The 21,622-nt window shown below is 42.6% G+C and overlaps 1 protein-coding gene across 1 annotated transcript; it reads left to right on the top strand. All coding sequences in view use genetic code 11, as the record gives it.

Annotated features, from left to right (window-relative positions):
- Positions 1-798: 798 nt before the first annotated feature.
- On the top strand, positions 799-19,694 carry EGR_09193 (hypothetical protein; the record flags this gene model as incomplete). Its single annotated transcript, XM_024498442.1, has 13 exons — positions 799-862; positions 1,178-1,812; positions 2,158-2,226; positions 3,065-3,361; positions 5,213-5,352; positions 5,561-5,684; positions 5,740-5,834; positions 11,384-11,691; positions 13,657-13,986; positions 16,174-16,288; positions 16,620-16,901; positions 17,953-18,126; positions 19,358-19,694. 13 exons carry the CDS (start codon positions 799-801, stop codon positions 19,692-19,694), a joined length of 2,970 nt encoding a protein of 989 aa, XP_024347142.1.
- Between the last annotated feature and the right edge of the window lie 1,928 nt (positions 19,695-21,622).

Genomic DNA, 21,622 nt, shown 5'->3' with positions numbered 1-21,622 from the left:
ACGCCAAATGGCCATCATTTAAGCAAAGCATTTATGACTGAGGCTATGTTAGTTGCGAATTCGGTACTTAGTTTTAGACTGGGATTTTGGTTGATCATATTTGGCAAAATAATGTTTATTCCTATAGTGTCTAAACGCTCTAAAATACGTGAAGAAAACAACATTCAGTGTGTCAGAAATTAACATTAAGAAACAAAGCCAGGCATTTTTACTGCATTTTAATGGTCATTAGTTTCCCTTTGCTGTTGTCAATGCTATCCACCATCAGTTCACTCCCCCTCTTTTGCTCAAGGAGTATTGCTTGATGCTTCATATTTTTGACTTGGTAAAATACTCTAAAAACTGCATAAGTCTTTTCCACTTCCTTGCCTAACTCATGTGTTTATGTAGTTGGTTCCGTTCTACACGATATATCATCAAATGCCAAATTTGCGCGCATTTCGGTTGGCCATTCTGTTTGGCACCATAGAGGCTGCTGAGGATGTCTGAACAGGGTTCCAGTGTCCTCCTTCAGGGCTTTCCATTTTTCCGGTTTCGGAAAAAAGTAACTTTAATCATCACTTATTTTAAGGGCTATTTAGTGGAGAAAGCGGCATTGTGTTCTGTCAAAGCCCTCTACATTCTCAAGTACAATTTTGTTAAATGTGCGTTAGTGATGTAGGTACCTTGAAATTATTTGTCAGCAAGTCAGAGATTACCAGCATTAATGATCCTGAGTATGTGCACTCTTTCGACATAGGTGTGCACATTTTCTCACGCCCTTCAATTTTGCTCATCTGCACACATCGTGTGCATTGCATGACCTTCGAGGTTTTCGATGACCTCCGTCTGTGGGCCGATACTTTGCAGGACAATCTTATTTGTGGGTCAAATTTCTATTTTAATCTGTTTTTCCACCCACTTCTTCCTTCAATCCTTCAATATCGCGGAATTTCAATCACGATGAGATTAACCGACATTTCGAATGTGGTTCCCCTGCCAAACTTATGCCAATTTTTATGAGAACAAAATTCGGAGACCTGTAGTTTTTCTAGTCTTGACTGTATTATCCTAAAACGAATAAGTCTTGGATCCAATCTACAACTCGTATGTTTTCACTGGGTTGATGTTAGGAATTCAAACCTCCAATCTGATTTTGATTAACGTTTTGAGCAATTGGCCTTTAATTTATTTATAGGCTCTAGGTTCTTTGCAAGTCTCTTCTCAGCTCCCAAGACCAGTCGTCTGCATTCCTATGTCCTCTCACCCACTGCTTTCTCCAAAACTATGGGCGCTTCGGGATCTGACCTCTTGGGATCCACAGAACTTGCGCAATCCCACTCCATCACATCAGTATCCACCACTACCTCATCCACCTATTACACTTACTTCTCTAGTCTACTTTCCCGTGTCATTCACTACCATCGTCACAGTGGGAGCAGCAACGGCTTTCTCCACGTCACTGTGGATCGAATCCTTTTCGTCACCATCTCTCAGGGTCGCAAACCTGCTCTTGTTGCCTCCTGGAACTTCACCAACGGTGAGATCAGCGTCTACGGTACCGGTCGCATCTCCGCCACATCTGGAGATTCGGAAAACAAAATTTTTTACCTAATGGAGGCAGCAGATCGCTACGTCTTTGCTTGCGACAAGGCGATTGAACTGAGCACCTGGATTCAGCGTGTCACTCGACCTGCCTCCTACCTTTACGAACGTCGCTGGTTGTCTTCCGTAACTTCCCAGCTGGGCCAAGACCAGGCAATACTTCCCATGCCCTTCACTAGAAACAGTGAACGAAAGTTTTATGACGCCAGTCCAAAGGATACCTCTGAGGTATAAAATCACCATCTTGTACCATTTCAAGCAGCTTGACAGCAGGGGTATGGTGCACGTAAAGGTCTGATGAGTAAGGGATCGTAACCACATGTCCGATCTTCAAAGTGTCCTTCCAAGCTGTTTTGCAATTCTCACACGCACACGCCTAGGTGTCAGTAAAGGCGATTTATTAGGGGTGTCCCCGAGCCTCATGAACTCGCCTCGGTTGCTCTACTTATCTTCAGAATAAGTAAATTAATTGGCGTGGGAAGGCACTGAAAGTGCGTTGATGTCCTCCTTGATTTGACTTTTTGACGTTGTAGTGGAAGGTTCTTTCTAATATCTCCACTTGTTCATCCATAGATTCGGATGGATGGTTCGCAGCAGGCGCCAAGTTGTTCACAATACGAGCAAAATGATTCCCTGACCTCCGTATGCCTTCGTCACATTCGTGAAAGGTGAGACTTGAGTTTTCGTGCAAATGCGCCTTTTGATGGGAAATTATGTCTTAATGGTCCTGTCTAAATTGAGTTAATAATGCGTTTTGAGTTTCAATCATTTTTCAGCATATTTGATTTGATAGTGATGTTCAGGATCGGCTGTAATGGTCATGCCAAATGCACAAACTTACTTTTCCAACCTCTTTCACGCTATCATATCTTGACTACGCCGGAATACAATTTTTAAAATTTTGGCCACATCTACGATATGTGGCGGTTTTTAGTACTTAGCTTATTGCTAAGGCCGTATTAAAATGCCTCCTTCGATGGCATAGGTAGCTTATTGAGTCATTTGAATGGGAAGTCCTGTCTTGATCGCTGCACGACGTCTACAAATTAGGTCGACTGCATTCTAGGATTATCACATTTGGGACTCAATCTTTTTAATGCCGCCAACATGCTTGCCATTCCTTTAAAGATTCCGCCTGTTTATTAATCCCTTTTTCACCGTCAGCGATCTAATCATCAATCTGAATTCCTTTTTTAGGAACTTCCTGGCTTAACATTTCTGTGCTCTTTTCTTATTTTCTCGAACTGCTTATTTTGCACATACATGGTGAGCATTAAAGCCTGAAGGTCTCAACGATACGTTGTAAGCAGATCTGTATGGAGGAAAAGAGGATGTAAAAACAAGCGCAGTCTAGAGTGCATTCGGCTCCCTGCGACTATATCGATTAAGGCGGACAAGGCGACTAGCTTTTTTGGTTGGTATTGGCACTCCTACGCTAAATGTATTAGGGGATATGAGGCTGCGTAGGCATATTTGGCAGGCCGGCCGGCCGGTGTTGCTACTACCCATCGGTGTCATTCAGAGGCTCCACATGACCTCGTTCTCAGTCAACGCGAGCGTTCACTCCCTCAGTTTTAAGCAACACAAACGCGCGTATCCGTCCAACAGCGCGTCTGCGAAAAGCAGGCGGCTGCGCGACTCCTCACTCGCTAGCCAACTTGCGGGCTCTCTCTCCTTCCTTGGTCTAGCGTTCGGTCTCGTCTCGCATTCAGACCACACGTGCCGGTTCCTGGACGCGTTTCATTCACATTGCCCTCTACCCTCGCTCTCTGTGATTGTGTGTGCTTGTACACGTGTCGTACCGGTGCTTGATTGCGTAATGCCTTGCAGCATTTTAAATTCCTCTGCTCCCGTCAGGCCCGTTTTTCATTTTTCTGGCGTTCAACACCTCACCTTATTGGGTTGATAAGAGCCAAAATTGTTCTCTTCAAGTCTTTAAAGTCTACATTCTTATAAATGAGCGGGTCTATAATTCAGACCGCACGAACTAACCCGGAGCTGTAGTGACTTAACTTTGTCAGTTCGATTCTCCAGCTAGTAATGCGCTAGCTCTATTGAGCTCTGATGTTCTGTGCTAAATCTGAACTTTCCACCAGATGCTTCCTTACCTTCATGAACTCTCTTCACTTGACTGACAACTATCAAATCTGCGTTCCAATCATTGAACATTTCTTGGAACTTTGTTGAAACGCAATCGCCGGAGTGCAGTGCTGAACTCTTTGGACTCTAAAATCAAATATGCTTGCGTACCATAGGTTATTATTTCAAGCCGATTTAATTGTGCTGAGCCTCAGTAAAGGGTATTTTAATTGAAACAGAATAAGTTGCCTCGTTTTTACACCTTCATCTCTTCGCAGATGCACTTCTGCTGCCCATTTTTGTGTGTGCATAATCGGGGCGAGTGTGTATTCGCTTTCCCGGTGTATATCACGAAGTTATATATTCGGAATTCCGGCTCAAAATGTAGTTATTTTGCCTCAGATGTTAATTTCGATCGTTTAGCTGTCTTCTCTTTCCTCAAAGTGAACCACGCATTGTAATCCCGTGTTCAGTGTCACATCACAGGAATCAGCAGGAACTCGTGAAGGAAATGTATCACCGAAGTTTTTCTTCCATTTTTGATCTCGGATCTGTATTGTTTCTAATTCACCACTTTAATAGTCATAGCTTGAAGGCCAATTTCCATAAGATACGTAAACGAGAAAAAACCTTGCATTTGGCGCACAGAACGATTTCTCCCGTTTGTCGTCTTGCTTAGTTGAATCAAAGTTGCAGTCATAGTTGATTAGGCTGGTTGTAATCACTGAATTGGAGCTGATCTCACGACTCTTTACTTCATCAGGCTTCTAAGTTAAACACGGAGGGTGTGCTAAGGCCTAAGAGTACCAAAAATAACTCGTACGATGCGGATGACGTGACAAAAACAACCATAGCTTCCATTGATTTGATAAGAAAGTCATTGGTCTGTCATAAAATATCCTAAGTTACGATGAAGTGGCAACGAAATTCCACACAATACATCTTCGGTCGGAACTCTTCAAATTCACACAATTAAATCCTTCTTCATAAGCAAACATCGCTGCCTTTGGTTATCCTATCTAGAATCATTCCAGATAATGGACTGTGTAATAGTGAAAATGTCTTTCAAAATGTGCATTTGATTTCGTTGTTCGTCGTCTTTGTCAACTGAGTCAGCAGTAATGATTCGTCTAAACGGCGCTGAAACGGATTACTTAAAACTCACTTCCCAAAACGTCTGTAAGTTCTAAAAGCTAAAACCCCTACTTCTCTGCGATTATTCCACCGGTGTTTTTTGCGTCTACCAGTCCTCAAAACTACTCTAATCCTAATTATACAAACGACTAATTATCCAGCTGTTCATTTGCATACCTCAGGACCTCAGCTAAAAATGACCCTTCAGTTCAGAGACCATGCCAACGGATCAGTTCAATATTTTCCGGTTTAACTGTTTCCGCTTACGATATGCCAAGCATCATTGTTCTCCCATTGATAGGGGTACATTCACATTCTCCAGCATTTTTAATACTACACATTACCAACTGCTAAAGATCGCATTGGACGCGTGCTTTGGGTCTTTACCTGCTTAGTCTCTACGATCACCCTCTAGAGAGGTATTACCATGAGTCAAAAAAGGAGTCTTCAGTTTTGCAGCTTGCATCATATCTGCGTCTATGGAGATCCCACTGAAGAGCTTTTACCGTCGATTATCGCTGTTCGTTTTGACTACAAGAAGGAAGCTTCATCCTTGTCCGTGACAAGTTTTGAGCCAGTCGCCGTCTTTGTCTGCAAATGCTTTGTCGCAGTGTCTGGTTGGTGGTGTTTGGAATGTTCACCTGATTCGGTGAATTGACTGTTAACCCAAGACGCCTATTTAGCGCCCTTCCCCCTCTTGTCGCCAGACTGACCAATGTTCAGCTCGCAGACAACGTTAATGTCCTAACCACTCTCTCGCCAGGGGCTCATACCGAACTCGCATGCGCTTCTTGAGTCACCCCACCGACCAGCCAGTCTTGTCAACCGGACAACTTCGCACCGTCCGACAGCAAGATAGCTACGTGCTCCGCCACAGCTATTCTAACGTAAGCCATTCCCTTCCTCATACTCACTTTCCACCGCATTTTGTTGACTTTTCAGGTATCTACGGGTCACGATACCCGCAATCAGCATCGTCATCATCACATGTTGACGGAACGCCTCAGCTGCCGCGTGCACACCAGCGGTAGTGACGGGTAGGTGAACGCATCGGTCACTTGGGTGGGTGATCTTTCATATGTACCCTTCCCCCGCATATTTCCCTTGTGGACAGGGTGGTAAAACGGTGAATGTGTTACGATAACGCGATGGCTCTGAAGCACCGCAGCACCTACTTTGGAAACCGCATACACGCATACGCCACCAGCATAAACAATGTAGTGGGGGCTTGTGGGAGAGCTGAAGAGGGTGGGGTAGAAAGGGGAAGGTCGATGAACAAGTTCTCTGAGCCTAGCCAATGTTCGCCAGCTGGTAGGTAAGCATTTTGAAGCGTTTTTGGATGGGTCTAAAGGTCAAATGAGCGTATGCCATAATCTACGTGTATTTTCACTTAAAATTTAGGGATTCGTGCCAGCGGTTGTTTTGTCAATGAATTTTATTTATCCACGTATGAAACAACTTCTACACTTTTCCACCATTGCCGTTACGGCCCGCTGAACGTTTACTTGTGTCTGTGGGTGGATATTTTGTAGTTTAATTCTAAGCATTCAAAAGAGCCAGACGATTCAATCTTTGACTTGGAGTTTAGGTCATCTGAATTCACTAGTTGTGCATTTATAGCTAGATAAACGAGAGCACAAATTTGGCGAACGTCTTAAAAAACGGTGTAAACTGTTGGGTCGATTTTAGAGTTCAGTGGTTGTTGCACTTTAGAAGATCTAAAGTTTAGGCAGTCTTCATTGGATGGTTGACCCCATTCTTCTAGGGCTATATCATTGTCTAATTTTCTGCAAATAAAAAATATTTGCCTCTCAGTTTGCTCATTAACTACAAACGCATCCTTACTTCGGGAGATTGGCAACTTGCAGCCAGAGCATGAAAAAATTAAAAGACAAAATTTTAATTGTGTTTAGTGATTATTTTATTGCAGTGGCAAGGATGAACCGTAAATGTGGGTGGTTTCGTCTAACAACGGCTTCAATTCAGGTGATATGCCTTGCCTTTTCAGTCGTCTCTGCTTGAGATTTACCCACGCTTATAAGAGTATGTTCAAATTGCTACCGCCACTTATTCACAGGGGGAGAAAATTCATCTATCCATCGGCTCGCGTACTTATCACAAGGACGCTGGTATTTACCAGACTATGATTTCACCATAGATATCAGTTGGCTTTTAAGTAGCAAATTAGGCGTAGGTGCGCCTAGATGCTGTTTCGTTGTGGTTGATAAAGGGGAATTGAAAGCTGTAAGCGTAGAAATCATTGTCTTGTAGACATTTTGAGCCGTCCCCGTAGCTACGCTGCCATGCTGGGGTGTAGGGTTATTTAATCTCGACGTAAGAAGAAGGGCTGCGAGGCTGCAGGTATGGCCGAAAAAGCATACTACAACAGTGGAGGTTTTTACGAAGGAGATTCAATTCCTTGACTATTTAAGTTGAAAACTAAGTCAGGAAATTGTGCTAGCCTCCGAACTCTGTAGGAATTGCGTTTTACTAGGGTCTCTACTGAAAGCCTATCCACGTTTTTGAAAGGGAGGACTTTTAACCGCACTTTATAATTGTCCGTAGGGGAAAAATTTATCTACTGATCCAATGGGGTTTGGTTTGCTGCAGGTACCCTCCCTCAGGATCTCAGAAGAAACCGATCAGCGCAACTCAAGTGTTTATCTTCCTGAAAAGCATCTAATAATCCCTAGTTTTATAGCAGTATTAGAATTGGTAAGCAACTTTACCCTCGGATCAAGAATATCTTCCGCTGTACGATTGTCCGTGATCAGGTATTGTTTGAACTGATAGAGAAAACGCTATACATTAATGACGTTCGGCTAAGAAGTGGAAGCTTCATATACCCGTGGGTTGGTAGTGCGCATATTAACCTCTCGTTACGGGATCAACGTAATTACCGAGTCAAAAGTAAAAATTTGAAGAATTATGAGACCAGATCATGCTTTTTTTGATCGTCGTGCATCATATTTAAGTGGGTCCATCTATCGAGAATTTATGTAGCAATTTATCTGTCAATGTATTCACAAATGATGGATTTGATTATTTGCCTGATCGAACTCCATGATTATGAAGTAGTCGTTAAAACGGCAGATAGTTGTAGAAACTATCAGGCTATGATTTTACAACAGCAAAAAAATTCTATTCCTTCCATCAATTGTTTGCTTTGCCAAAAAACGAAGAGCTTAAGTTTTGAGTGGTTATAGTTGGATTTAATGGCAGCCTCAACTCAAGATGGAGCATTTAATTTGGAAGATCGGGGCGAATTTGATTTCTGAATTGGGCAGACACCATGATACATTCGACTGGCTGCGTGTTGCATCCTGATTGATGCACTTATTTCGTTCAGCTAAACTGTTTCTCAGGCTGAAAATGTGTTGCAGGAAAAAAATAATAGCATTCAAGAATATTTGAAGGAGTAAACAAGATTTGTTTATTAAGAGGTGATCCATAGTCGTCAATCGTGAATTTTACACCTGGTTTTTTCACTTAGTGATGTATTTGATGCTCTGGTTTGTTTTGCAGGTTCTTTGAGTGACTTAGAAATGAGTCATGAACAAGCATTTTGTTGTTGAGTAAATGTTGGTAGACTTTAACATGTCTGAAGCCGATAAGTGCGAGAGTGGGGTTTCTTTCCTGCTCTGTTTGGGCCTTTAAAAATGATTTGAGCCATCTCCTGTTAGTGCTGCAAAGCTGCAAATTTCCAATTTCCACCCAGGCTTCAATAAAGTTTGTTGTATGTTAGCTGGTTCTTGCGACTTCGCTATGTAAAGCGGCAAAACCTTATTTTCCCAGCATTCCTTCGGGTTCTGTTTTTACCTGGCTTTCGAATTACGCATTCACCTCTGCGTTTAATTCGCAAGACAACAGAGGTCGTCTGTTGGCGTTCAACTAGTGGCCTAGTCAAGATTTGCCTTGTATCAACATCAAACCCTCCTGTAGCATTACAAGTAGACTTTTTTTGCTCCCTGAAGATTGTTGGTTTTCATAATTTTGTGGGTCATTAAAAATCTAAGATTTTAAAAGAATTTCACTGTAAATGTATCCGAGTCTGGACTCTACTCTAGGATTGAATTTCCGTGCGGGATCACGGAACTGTCTCTGTGACTTTGATGCTGTAACCGAGACAGGATTTTAAAGGAATACAAGACATTTTGGTGACAAAAGCTATTTGCCTCGCTTAATCAGAAGTTTCGTAACTCCTGTAATCAACTTTGACCCCTAGGATCATCATGGATATAAATCTACGCTAGGAATGAGCTACCGATGAACACATTTTAGCCGCTATTTACTTTGGTCGTTTTTGTACAATCGCTGAAGTGCTGTGCGTTGCTGCTAATGGGATACTTGCCTTGCATTGAGACCCTTCATTTTTCTTGCTGAACAACCCCATTGAATGTTGATTTCCAGCACGCCACAGAAGTTTCATCAGATGTGTTGGAAGGCCATCACTCTCAGTTGATGTGTCCTTCATTTCGGATATTTTGAAGGCGGCATTCATATCGTATTTTGATTTCAGACTTGATTCACCTTTAAAAAAACAACCTTATTTGATAATTTCCCGTACCTTTAAACTACTAAAAAATGATTCGTAATGTTGTGGTTGTAACTTGAAATTAAATGTTTGCCTAACGTTTGCATGTGTTTCCTCCTCTACCCTTTAGTTGCTCTCCTGGCACTTTTCTTCTACCCGAACTTTTTTCGTGCATATTCAAAAATCGGGTTGGGGGTTGATTCCGCGTTTCTCATATTTGTAGTTGAAACATCGCATGTAACATACCAGCCCTGATGAACGGCTCGTCTAGTTGGAAAATGAATCTTTGCCCACATTGCCTGTTGTATGGGGGAACGCTTTTGCCTCTTGCCCGCTTATGAGGTGACTAATCAGTAGAGGGCAAAAGCAGTTTACCAGACGTATCGTAACGCGCTCAAATTCTGCCCCTATTTTCGACACCTTTTCTGCTGCTTGAACAGTGTTTGAAATGACAATCGAATAAGTGTCGAATGCCTGGAAGACGCAGTGGTAGTGGTCGGCTGATGCAAGATGATCCAGCGAATGCGGTGGTTGCACTTTGAGGAAAAGTTCACTTAGTTTGTCTCTACCGCTCACTCATTACTGAAGTCAACTTGTACTGCATACGCAAGTGAGGTGCACTCGTCTGAAGATCTCCTTTGCACTCTCTCGGTACGCACTCTAAGGCCACGACCTAACAATTTTTTCACGGTGGACAGGCACTGGCGACTAGCATGAGAATCGTGCCTCCCGTTCCCCTTTTGGCGCGTGAGACTGTGCCTCGGTTTGGTGCGCACCAGTCCTCTTCCCCCATTTTGGTGTTTTCCCAACATTAAGGCTGAAAATTGAACTGTTTGTATGTTGTCTCCTGGGACGATGAGAACCAACTCCTGCCTTTTATCGGCGCATCTGTGCAGCTACGCCATACCGGTGTGAAATACTTTTTTTTTAGCCCATAGTCTGTGGATCTCGTGTTACTATAAATTACCCAGCCGCAGACTATCCCACTGACTCGTTTGTCAACCGGACAGGCTGTATCTAACATTCAAAACGGCTACTTGAATTCCAGGGTGAATGAGGGATTCGAGTTACACGAAGATATCCCATTTAACGCTTCTTTTCTAACGACAAAATCTTAATTTTTTCGTGCGTTTTTGTTCCGTCATGATTTTACATCTCAGTGAGACAAAACACTGCACAGCAATTGATTCTCAACTTCATTTGCCACGCTACTTTTTAGTCTAGTCTCTTAAACTTTAAGAAAAAATTATTTACCTTCCACTGTCGTTGTGCTAGTGATTAACTCCAAGTCAACCTCTCTATTGGACAACTATGCACCTTCCAGAAAGTGTTTACTTTTTCATCCTAGTGATTTATTCTTTATCAAAAGCGAAACAAAACACTTTATTGTGTAAATTTGGTCACTTAGATTGAAAATGATTTCCCCTGACTTTTCACTCTTGAAAGTGTAGAGCCGGTATCAACCATGCTTCTAGCCACACGTCCTCAATTTGACATAAAAAGGCTTTTCTATTTAAAAAGATTTCAAGATATCCTACTTAACGTGAATGGCCGCACTAGGATCTTTAGCATTGGAATTTTATTAGCTATTACCCACACTGCCATACCCATTTATCTCACTATCTTACTTAACGAAGTTTTATTTGTCTGCTTCCTCGACTCCTGGCACCAGACAAAGGAGCATTTGAGATTCGAAGGACTTTACATCTACTTCTTCTGCTCTATTTTTTATGGAAATAACATCCAAGCTTTCAGACAAAGCCGCCAATCATCACTAACAGTTGAGTGTGCATTTACAATCTCAAATGTGAAAATTAATTCCATTAACTCATATTTGGCTAGATGGCTTATTCATTTCACTAGAAATCTTCCACTTTTGCTTCCTCACCCCTAACTACTTCATTTCTTACAAAATATTCTTACGTAATTGGTTACCACGAGTTTTGACTAACTGCTGTGGCCATGATTGCTGCATGGAGTAGCGGGAGGCTGGCCCACTATCTTTATTGGTCCATTCCAGAATGTGGTTGATCACCCTCCTGTACTTTTTAGAACCGACCAACAAGTCCCCATTATGGTTGCTCTATCTCCTTTACCACTGGACTATCTTCCTTGCTCCGCGGAGAGTGAGGCAAAACTGGAAGTGGATGTGGAGGCAGGGGGCGAGGAGCACAATGCTGCCATCACCACTACCAGCGTCAGCAGCAATAGAAGCGGCGCCACCTCGCCATCACCTCCACCGCTCCCACTGTCTTTCCCAAACTCAGCACCAGTGGCGCCGCATCGATTTATGCGCTCGCGACTGGCTAACAGCTGGTCCACCTCCCCCGGTCTGCTCTCCGCCTCATCTTCTTCCCAAGGTCAGTTTTTCTCTACCTCACTTTCATATTTTCTTTGCTATTATTAAGACTAGAAGTTTAATTTGGTGTACTTCGAAGATGCCGGAAAGCTGGGTTGCATGAAATGAAATCCCGAGTCCCCTTAACCAGAACTAAGCTCGAGACTCGATACCTGTAAGGTCATTTGTCATCTGCCTTACTTCCTTTTGGTCATTTGTCGCGATCAGATAAAATCTTATTTTTCGACTGTTCTCCTATGGCATTGGCGAGAATAAGGGTGGTTTGATTAGCTGGTATTGTTAGTCCCCTTTTTCATAAATTTATTCTCTCTTCCTGTTTCATGCTTGTCATTTGTTACTGCTGTAGGTTTTGCAAGTGAATTGATTGATTATTTTTGATAATTCTGATTGGCTGTTGCCAACCTTTTTTCCTATTTATATGCACAGTTATTTCTCCTCACACTTGTTCTGTGTGTGGGTGGGATTTGATCTTACATGTCTACTTGATGTGCTGAAAACCTCCCAGTCTATCAAAAGGCATCAAAATCTGTTCACTTTGTCCCCGTTATACTTTTAGACTGGTTTTAAATTTCAAGAACATCTTTCCAGCGGTTTAGATACGCTATTTTTCTTTCAGCCAAACCTTTTTGATAAAAGGAGAATTACTGTAGTTTCAACTCAATTCACCCGTTAAAGTCTGCCATATCTAAATGTTACTACTTCAGGAAATTTACAGACCTAGGGTGTCTCATTGATTGGTTTTTTAGTTAAATGCTCTATGAAAACTTCTCGGCTCCTTCAGGGTTGTAGCCGAGACTTTGTTCCATTAATCTCTTGTAAAGGCATCCAGCAAAAATTATGTCAAAACTGCATTCATTCGGAGGCCTTAGTAGCTTATGACGCCCGGTTTTGCTATTGCCAACTGCTGATAAGTGAAGAAGTTCGATGACGTTGATCTTCAAGCGCGCATAATCATTAAACCGCCTTCAGCTCATCCCTTTGTTTACCTCGAAGGGCAATTTGTACCGTCTAACGGGATTCCAAGGTTTTTACAGTTTCAGGCATCACGCAACAGTTGTTTGGTGACAAATTTCCAACTTTACCCACTTTGGCAATCTTAGTATCTCTCCTAAACATTATTGAATCATTCTGTGGTTGATTGTAGCTACTATGCTTTTCACCGCGTCACTAGTGACGTTTTTGCCTTTTAAAGGGAGGGCTGTAAATACTTCCTCCTCTCAATTACTCTACCGCAGAATACGCCTTTCATATCAAATGAGTGTCAGTTCCCAAATTTAAGCAATAACACACCGGTCTTAATGCGTTTTCGATGGATGAAGAACAGCTCTGCCGAAAATTTACGACCTCTGGTCGCGAAATTGCCTTAATAAAGTGCATTTATTCACGCACAAAGCCATTGAACGGAACCCGTGGGCGACGATTAAGTATTGACACAATTTGTATGTCGGCAGCAGAGGCTTTCTACAGCGTTTTCTGATTTATCTGTTCAGTTACGAGAGAAACGTAGATTAACAACAGCCGCCAATGCTCTTTACTTTTAATACCAATGCAATTTTTCGAAGCCGGTCTCCACGGTGGATGGGTTTCTGTCAACACAGGAAAGCATTCCAGTTCTATTAACTCAGCCCATCTCTCCTATGCGCTACCCACTTTGTCATCTAGATCTTCGGGAATGAAACCTGTCTGCAGTGTTGTTTTAATTTTTGAAGTTATATCACCTTCGAGGCGGTGACAGTGTCCGTCCTAACAAGGTGTTCAGTAGTGACCTCAGCTGTAACACGACGGCACTCTTACTTCTTTTTCTCCGCTACTTTGGCTAACCAGCTCTCATTTAACCGCTCACCTCAACGATTCGTATATTGCAGCACGTAATGCCCAAATGGCGGTCACCACTTGCCCACAGAATTGTTTTCCGTATTTGTTTGTTATTTAAATTATACACTTAATTTTTTCTTCAACCCCTTAGGTGTTCGGATGATAGCGCCCTGTGCTCGCGCCTCTTCGGAGTGCCGCCACTGTGACAGCGGTGGTGGTCGAGGGCAGCAGTGGCAGCACGAAGTGCGCCAGCCATTGCTGGTAGGTGTGACGTGTAGCGTTCCGTGGGACGCCGCAGCAACGGGTGAGAAACCGCGCACTGGTCGTCTCTACTTATCTCGTGAGGAGATTCAAGTGGCTGCTCTTAAGGCTGCTACCACTGTCCCCCTCTCCTCACTCCCCTCTGCTGGGCCTTTCTCCTGTTCCAGCTCATTCTCCGGGCGGGACGATGACGATGACATCGATAATTTGGCTACTTCTGGTGCGTTAATTTTCTTGTCCTCCATTAAACATGGAAACTTGGCCTAAGACTTGATAAAATAATCCATCTCGACATCCAAAATGATTTAGTTTGGATTTTTATCCGCTTTTGAAAATTGCCTAATACAACGATCTCTCAAGTTTCTTCTTTGGTGGGTATCAATTGCTCTGCAGCGGTACGTGGAATTGTGTGATTTCAAATGGGTTTTCGACGATTTTGCAAGCCAAATTATGGTGGTGGAGTTACTTGGAATCTCCCAACTTTCATCCCTATTGAAATAGCGTTCTTGACCATGTTTAAATGCAAGAAGTGAATGTTTTAGATTAAATGTTGCGACAATGACATTTAAAGGAATGTGGTCTTTGTGGAGATGGGCCCTTCTTCAGTCTGTCTATATTAACCAAAGGTGGGGAAATATCAAATATGCTGGTAAATTTTGCACTAGAGCACAAGTCCTTTGATTTAATCCACGTGTAGGGTAACCGGGATGCTTGATAGTTCAACGAATTAAAAACATTCCCCTGGTGCATACTTGGCTGGTGTATGAACTCTGTCGCTAATTAATGTTACTAGAGACTTGATAAGGAATGCTGTCTATTTCGACTGATTGATTGGTAAAGTGCTCAATAATGATTTGGGTGGTGCCCCATATTTGTCCCTCAAAATAAACGCCAGTAGTGGAGTTTATTCGATCCTCATTACTTGACTATCCCTTTAAAAACCACAGCCAGGAGTTTTAATAATTAGACTGAGCTATGTAGATTAAGCCAACGTTTTATATCTATTCTGTGAAACTACCTTTGACGTAGACTAAAACGGTACATGGAGGAGGACTGATTGAGTGCTGATGTTATGACGGGGGTGTGCTGCTCAAGTTCTTCAACTGATCGCGCATTGTCGTCAAGATCAGCTGCACTTCATTTAATAATTCTTTCTGCAAATGTTGATTGTGACGTTTTCGTACGCCCTTAACATTTCTCTTCCAATCAGTCTCACAGTGATTGTCGGACTTATGCAATTTCTAAGTAATAGTACTGATAGATAATGGAGACCGTCTTGACTCCCGAACTTCTGGACTTCTAAGCTGACATCGAGAGTCATTTTTAATAAAACGGTATGCGAATTTCATCCCAGTATCACATAAATATGACGCCCAGGCTTTCTTATCTGTGCCCATATCAAGGTTATGGTGGTTGGTTTTACCCGGAGGCCCAGTAGTGAACGTGCTAAATTAGATTTCTCCTGTTGTGGCGATGGCGGACATGGTAGTTGGCAATTTTAATGGCCAATTTTAAAAAAAAAACAATGAAATAACCAGTTGTGACTCGATTTGGAATATTTACTGGTTCCTTCTACGCAAACACCTGCCCGTATAAATATTCAAACTGTCACTATACTTTTGACTCTTCTCTATTGTAACCTCATCTCACTTGGTGGCTGCTCTTCCTCAAAAAGTGAGATTGTATCAACATGGAAGGGAGTCTACCGATCATTAACTTGGAGTTCATTCATGTCTGAGAATCTCTTTTAATGCTTTTTTGTCAGCTTATCAATTAGAAATCTCAAGCCATTTCATAATATTAAGTGGCAAAATAGCTTTGATCAAATACTTTTAGACTAATCAGTGCATCCTCTCAAACAGCTCCGTTAAAAGATTACCGTTTCCGAGTTTACAGCAAATCGACACTCGATTTCCTTTTTTCATCTGGTCATCCTTGACTCATCGCTTCTACATTTAGACAAACATTTTCCTTAAAAGCCCCGTAACAATTTGTTGGAGGTGAATGTGAATTTAGGGGATTTCATGAGGTTTTAATACCGCATCATTGAGCTGCACGCAAACATGATCCTAAAAACTATAATGCACCGCATATTCATAGATTGCTCGGTCTGGGAGACATAATCGATGTTTAAAGACCTAGAGATCACTTTTTGGGGTCCTCCGTCTCCCACAGAGGGGCGTGAGAATAAAGAGGTCACCAAAACAGTACACATTATTAAGGAACGTGGTGGTGTGTGATTAGTGTCCACGGTGCCTTGATTTTCCAACCAGTGGGAAATGCTGAACGTGCCACTCATGTTGATTTGTCTGTCTGCGGCTAAGTGGGCTGAGCTGGACTGGAATGAAATCGGGGCTAGGACGCAGTTTTCTCACCATTTACAACGGTTCTTCTTTTACTTCCCCAGGAGGGCACGAACAGACTTCGTTGAACTTTGCAGACGCAGCGTCGGCGACTCCGAGTCGCAGTTCACCAGCGCCCGCTTCTTTCCCTCTTCCTTCTGCTCCTCCATCAGCACGATAGTAAGCTGGTAGAGGTATCACACAGTTTAAAAATTTGCAGTGCTGGAGTGTGGCAGACGTGTGTTTTAGTTCGAATGATGCGAGTAACTTGAATAATGGTACTAAATCATGCCAGCGTACTTTTCCTCCTGTACGAAGCAGTTCTTAAGTTCTCGTCACAAGGTTGAGCTCTTCCGCCAAATGTCCACTAACCGTTTTGACAGCTTCTTTTTACTCCAGTTCATAGGGCCTGAGTTGATTTTTGTGAATCTATCAAATGTATGAGTCTATAAGTAGGAAATTGGAAGCATATTTATCCGAAGCTAAAATTGGATTTTACCTTTCCCTTTAGTTACGTCAACCTAGGGCCAGTTTCACCATCATCGCTTAGTGACGGCTCTTCTGTGCATCGCTTGGCGACGATGGCAACGGCAATAGCCTCCGTCTCCGAGTGCACTTCCTCTGCTACGGATTCCACCATCGCTGCTTCTTCGTCGGCGATTGAGTCGGTGTCCCCCTCGGCCAACTACCTCAGCTACACTCCTTACGTGCCCCTCTCGCGTCAACGCTCCAGTGGTAACGGTTGCGGCCGCGGTCGCATTCGCACCTTCAGCAGTGGTCAGCCTTCCGTCAGGTGGGTTCGACTCAGCTCTTCCTGCCTTCCTCCACCCTTTAAATCAATCCTAGAACTAAAATAAATCCTTATCTGGATGGTGTAAGCCGTGCCTGGTTGTTAACTGGTGAGTAAGATTAGTGCTATCTCATACGTAATACCAATTTTCATAATCATACTCCCCCTTAAAACAACAGTTTGGTAAAATATTCCTTTATGGCTTTCAAAACTTAAAATGTAAAGTATTAATTTTTATTTAGTGATCGTTTGAGACTGAGGTCTCTTTCACATCTCAATTTTTTCTTCCAACTGTAAAGCCCTTAGTTTGAAAGTTGAGTGCCTCTCTGCTACATCAATCCTAACGTTTTTTTTCCATGATGTTGTATTTTTACAACTTACGCATGGGGAATTTACATAAGGACTGACTTAATGACCAGTTCTTGTCATTTGCCTCCATTCCAAAAGTTACAAAGTGCCTGAGTTATCCTGGGGTTCATTTTGGAGCATGATAATGCAAACTGCTTTAATCTTGTAAATCTGAAAGGGCTATACGACAAGAAACATGGATGGCTGATCACAGCTCCAGGTCGACGGTGGAAGGGTCGGCTGGTAGTCGTCTTTCACGCGTCGGCGCATACCAGAAATGAACATTGTAATGCCGCACAGTCCCATCTAGTTTTAACCATTGCCATCGGTGCTTTTAGCAAAATCAGCTCTTACCAAATGCATTGAAAGTACCTTAGAATGAGTTCCCACTTCTCATTACGGCAAATAAGTATGATTAAGGGCACACTTATCATATGTAAACTGTTTGTAAAAAATTTGTTTATTATTAGGGCAATCCCCTTTGCCTTTTTTTCATTTGCCAAATTCGCGTTCTGTTCAGACATGGAGAAGTCGAACTTCTAAGCCGATCTAGCTTTACTACCACTACTTGTCATCTACGACGATCCGCTACCAATTGTTCAATCAATACAGCTCCGCATAAAGTCTACCGGATGATCCAAATCTGGTACTTGCGCACCTTCATGAGGCCGTTGTGTATCTACAGTTCTTTCTTCTTTTCTCGAAGGCGAAATCCCCTACTGCTAACTCGTCAGGCAATCTACGACAGATCTCAGCAGTCTCCTCGTCTTCCTACACAGCCCCTCGGCAGCCTGCCTCGGACCACATCCCATACCGGGCTGATCTCACCCCCCACCGACGTGTCTGACGCCTCCAAGTTGGCTAGTCTGCAGACACAGGGGTGAGTGGTTGACCTTTGCTTGGGAGTCTGTGGTTTTATTCACAACCCTATGCTTGATGAAATGCCATTTATGACCCGAGTCATGTTTATTTTCTTCCAGTGAATTAATGAGTGAATGAACGACTCAATGATTTAGTAAGTGAGTTCACCCTATCAAATATCTCTTCAATGGTTTATTTGAGTTTCTGCTCCTAACATCATGTGGTGATACCGGATTCACTGATAATCATTTCGACAATTTCTTTTTTCACGTTCTTGTTTCATATCCAAAATCCTGCTTTGATTGGTTGCGGTGGAATAAGTTGTCATCAAGAGCCGACTTCGCTCTGTCTTCTCCATTGTATTTCCAGGATTCGTGTTCTTCACATTACCTTCCGATTTCACTGTAGACCTCCGTTAAGGGGCTAGAAAAGTCGCAAATGCTGTAGCATAGGTCCCAAATCGCCTTTGTGGAAAAGGTAGGGCACAGGAGCTTTAAAGTGGTTTAATTACAAGTGCTCGAAGGACCTTACGGACTAGTAGTAGTATGATGTGTAAAAGGAGTCAAATAGCATCACTGCGGATGAACATGTACTGAGAGTTCGGTTATGTGAATTAGCGGGTGTCTAATTAAGGGAAAGTGAACTAATGTGTCGCCAAACGAGAGGAAAGCATGTGTTCAGCTCTAAAACGTGGGAAAGCGCCAGATCTTGCAGTTTTAATCGGTAATGACAGCTGAGATGAGATTTGTTTTAAGGATTTTTTTCTTTTCGAAGTTTAAAATCTTGTCGCTGACCACATAGATAAGTAAACTTACCACTATCATTTAATTTTTCTGCTGAGAATTTATTATCGTTTTCTCTTGCCCTAATTTTTCGCTTTGTTATGGTCTCAGCATGCGTTGTCTGTTGAAGAGGAACGCTTAGAGGGCGTTTATGAGTCAGAGGAGTCTTAAAATAGGTTTATTATTAGGCGTTAAGGTAGGTCAGGCGACTAGCAACGAAAGCGCCTCAAACAAAACGCCCCATTTTACCATCTAATCACAAGACATCGCTGGTAGGGGACGCCGAATGAATGACTAGCAGTATAAGAGATTGAGTGAACGAATACAAGTAATCGCTTATGTGTATGCCTGACTAATCTAGACAAGAATTTCGAGGAAATGAGTGCACCCCTTAAACTCTCTTCTAACGTTGCTAGTACCCACTCTTCCTCCCCTTCTCTCCCTCCACCTATGATGATGCGGCGGTAGGCCGCACGGGCCACCCGGACAGCTCCGAGACGATTCCGACAGCCCGGCGGTCCATCATTCCACTGAGGCTATTTCCTTCTCTGAAGCAGTAGTGGTGAACCGTGGTGTCAGCAACGGCAGCAGCAGCACTGTCGGCGAGCCGCGGTCCAACTACGTAGCCATCGATGTTGTTGAGACCCTCGCGCCCTCTTGCCTAATGCAACGCATGCCTTCTGCAGGCCAGTACAACACTGACGCTTCCAATATCAGCAATAGCAATAGCAACAGCAACAGTGTCAGTCACCATACTACTAACAGCTCTGTCTATACAGATCAATGCTCGCCAAAAGTCGTTTGATTGTATGAAGTGCTTTACTTTGGCACATTAGCAGGGAATGTGTGCTGCGTATATTTCTGATGTATTTAACCAAATTTTTGCTTAGGTAGTGCAGTAGGTTACACCTCACCTGGCTCTCACCCTATCCGGGTCGCCGTCTATTTATTGCACTCCCGAACTGACCATCACAGAAATTCCGGTTGCGTTGCATTTTATGTTAAGTTGAAGTGTATTTGAAGGTTATTTTGGAAATTGGATCTAGGGTTCTTTGGTGCTCCGTAACAAGTGGTATTTGAGAAGGTTCATGCGAAAAAAAGTTTTCATAAAACCGTTCTTGATTTTTCTTAACTTAGAAGTCAGGAAGAGTTCAAGTTCTTATGGGCAGGACATACGTATTTGTAAATATTTCTATTTTTATTGTAGAGAGGATATATAAGGTGCAATTTTTGATGTACGTAATTGGTGAGGGAGCTGTGAGTTAAAATGCAGGCGTGGACGTGTGTTACATCTATCTCTTTATTTTTAGCGTTGTCATCAAGTGACTCCTGGCTGTTGTACTGACCACCGAAGTACATTAAAACTAGTTGCAGGCGAAATCGAAACCAATGTATTTGATCCATGTTTAAAAGATAGAACTTTGGATTTCAATACTATAACAGTAGAATTGAAGCATTATTTGGGGAATAGTTCTAAACAAAATGAAGTTGCTGCTATCAAGGGTATTTTGCATTTGATTTCCCCTTTGAATGAACCTTCGATTCAGAGCAAAGTCTCTTCGACTAACGACGGGACTTGCGTGCATTTTCGCCCTTCTTTTAATCATTTAGACATATTTCTTTGAGTTGTTTTCAGCTTCTTATGAGGCATAATGTTAGGTTCTGAAAATCTCTTAACTGTCTACTGTCCTTCGTGAATCACTCCTGCCAATGTGTTTTTTGGCCCAGATATTAGGGTCGTGTCGTATTACGCGTTAAGCAGTTGGCAGTGGTCGAGCTTTATACGATTGTTATAAGGTTTCAAGGCTTTAGTCCATTTTACTGCTTATATCTCGCCCTCTTGGCTGCCATGGCACCGTTGTCTAACATTGACCATTGTTTTGTGGCATCTGTACCACCTCTGAGGACCTAAAATACATACCGCTATAGTATTAACTTCTTTTGTGATCGTTTTTAAGGGCTGGAGGACCAGTAGCAAGGCTCTATACACAGGTATAGAGGCTGATTTGCAGGCTACAAAAAGATTAAATGAAATTCCGTTTAGTAGGTGCTCTTTACTATGGTATTTGTCAGGTATATTGTGATCGTCTGCAGGACAAAAGTGGGGACTGCGTGAGGAGTTTTCTCTAGCATGAGGAAATTTTCGCCTCAACAATAAGTGTAATTGGCTGAGGGAAGGCTTTTTACAGGAAGTTTTAATCAAAGGTAGAACCACATCAACTGGCTTTGTAGATCTACTGCTTCCCTCCATTTCCTATACAGCCTAATAGTCCACCTGAGCTGCTCATGGTCTAATGCAACGTCAAAAGGTGTAAAAAAATCAAACAGACCTTTTTTATTTAAATGCGTTGCGTCAAAATTAAAAGTGGAAAGATGATTAAATTTAACTTGATTAAATCTCGCTTCGCTCAGTTCCTGCTTATAGGCGCCATATTTAATGTTGAAGTGGACGCAAAGGGTCGACACACTTCCAATAACCATCTTCAAATGATTAATTACGGATGTCTTTCTGCTATACTTTAGGGAAGCGGACAACTGATGAGTATGGGTCAACTGTTTTGCTGTGGGTTTGCCCACACTGCCGCCAATTTGGTGCTCGAGTTGCCTTTGATGACGATTTATGAATTTTGTTTGTTAGACTAGACTAGGTGGCTTAGACAAGGCTCATGCCAGCGGTTTGTAAGCTGAATAGTAATAGACTGGAAATGACCATCCTGCAGAAGCCTTTGTCTT

The sequence above is a fragment of the Echinococcus granulosus genome (assembly GCF_000524195.1).
Source record: "Echinococcus granulosus chromosome Unknown EG_S00136, whole genome shotgun sequence".
NCBI classification, from domain to species: domain Eukaryota; kingdom Metazoa; phylum Platyhelminthes; class Cestoda; order Cyclophyllidea; family Taeniidae; genus Echinococcus; species Echinococcus granulosus.
The sequence above is the reverse complement of the archived record's forward strand: the minus strand, read 5'-3'. Positions and strand labels throughout refer to the sequence as shown.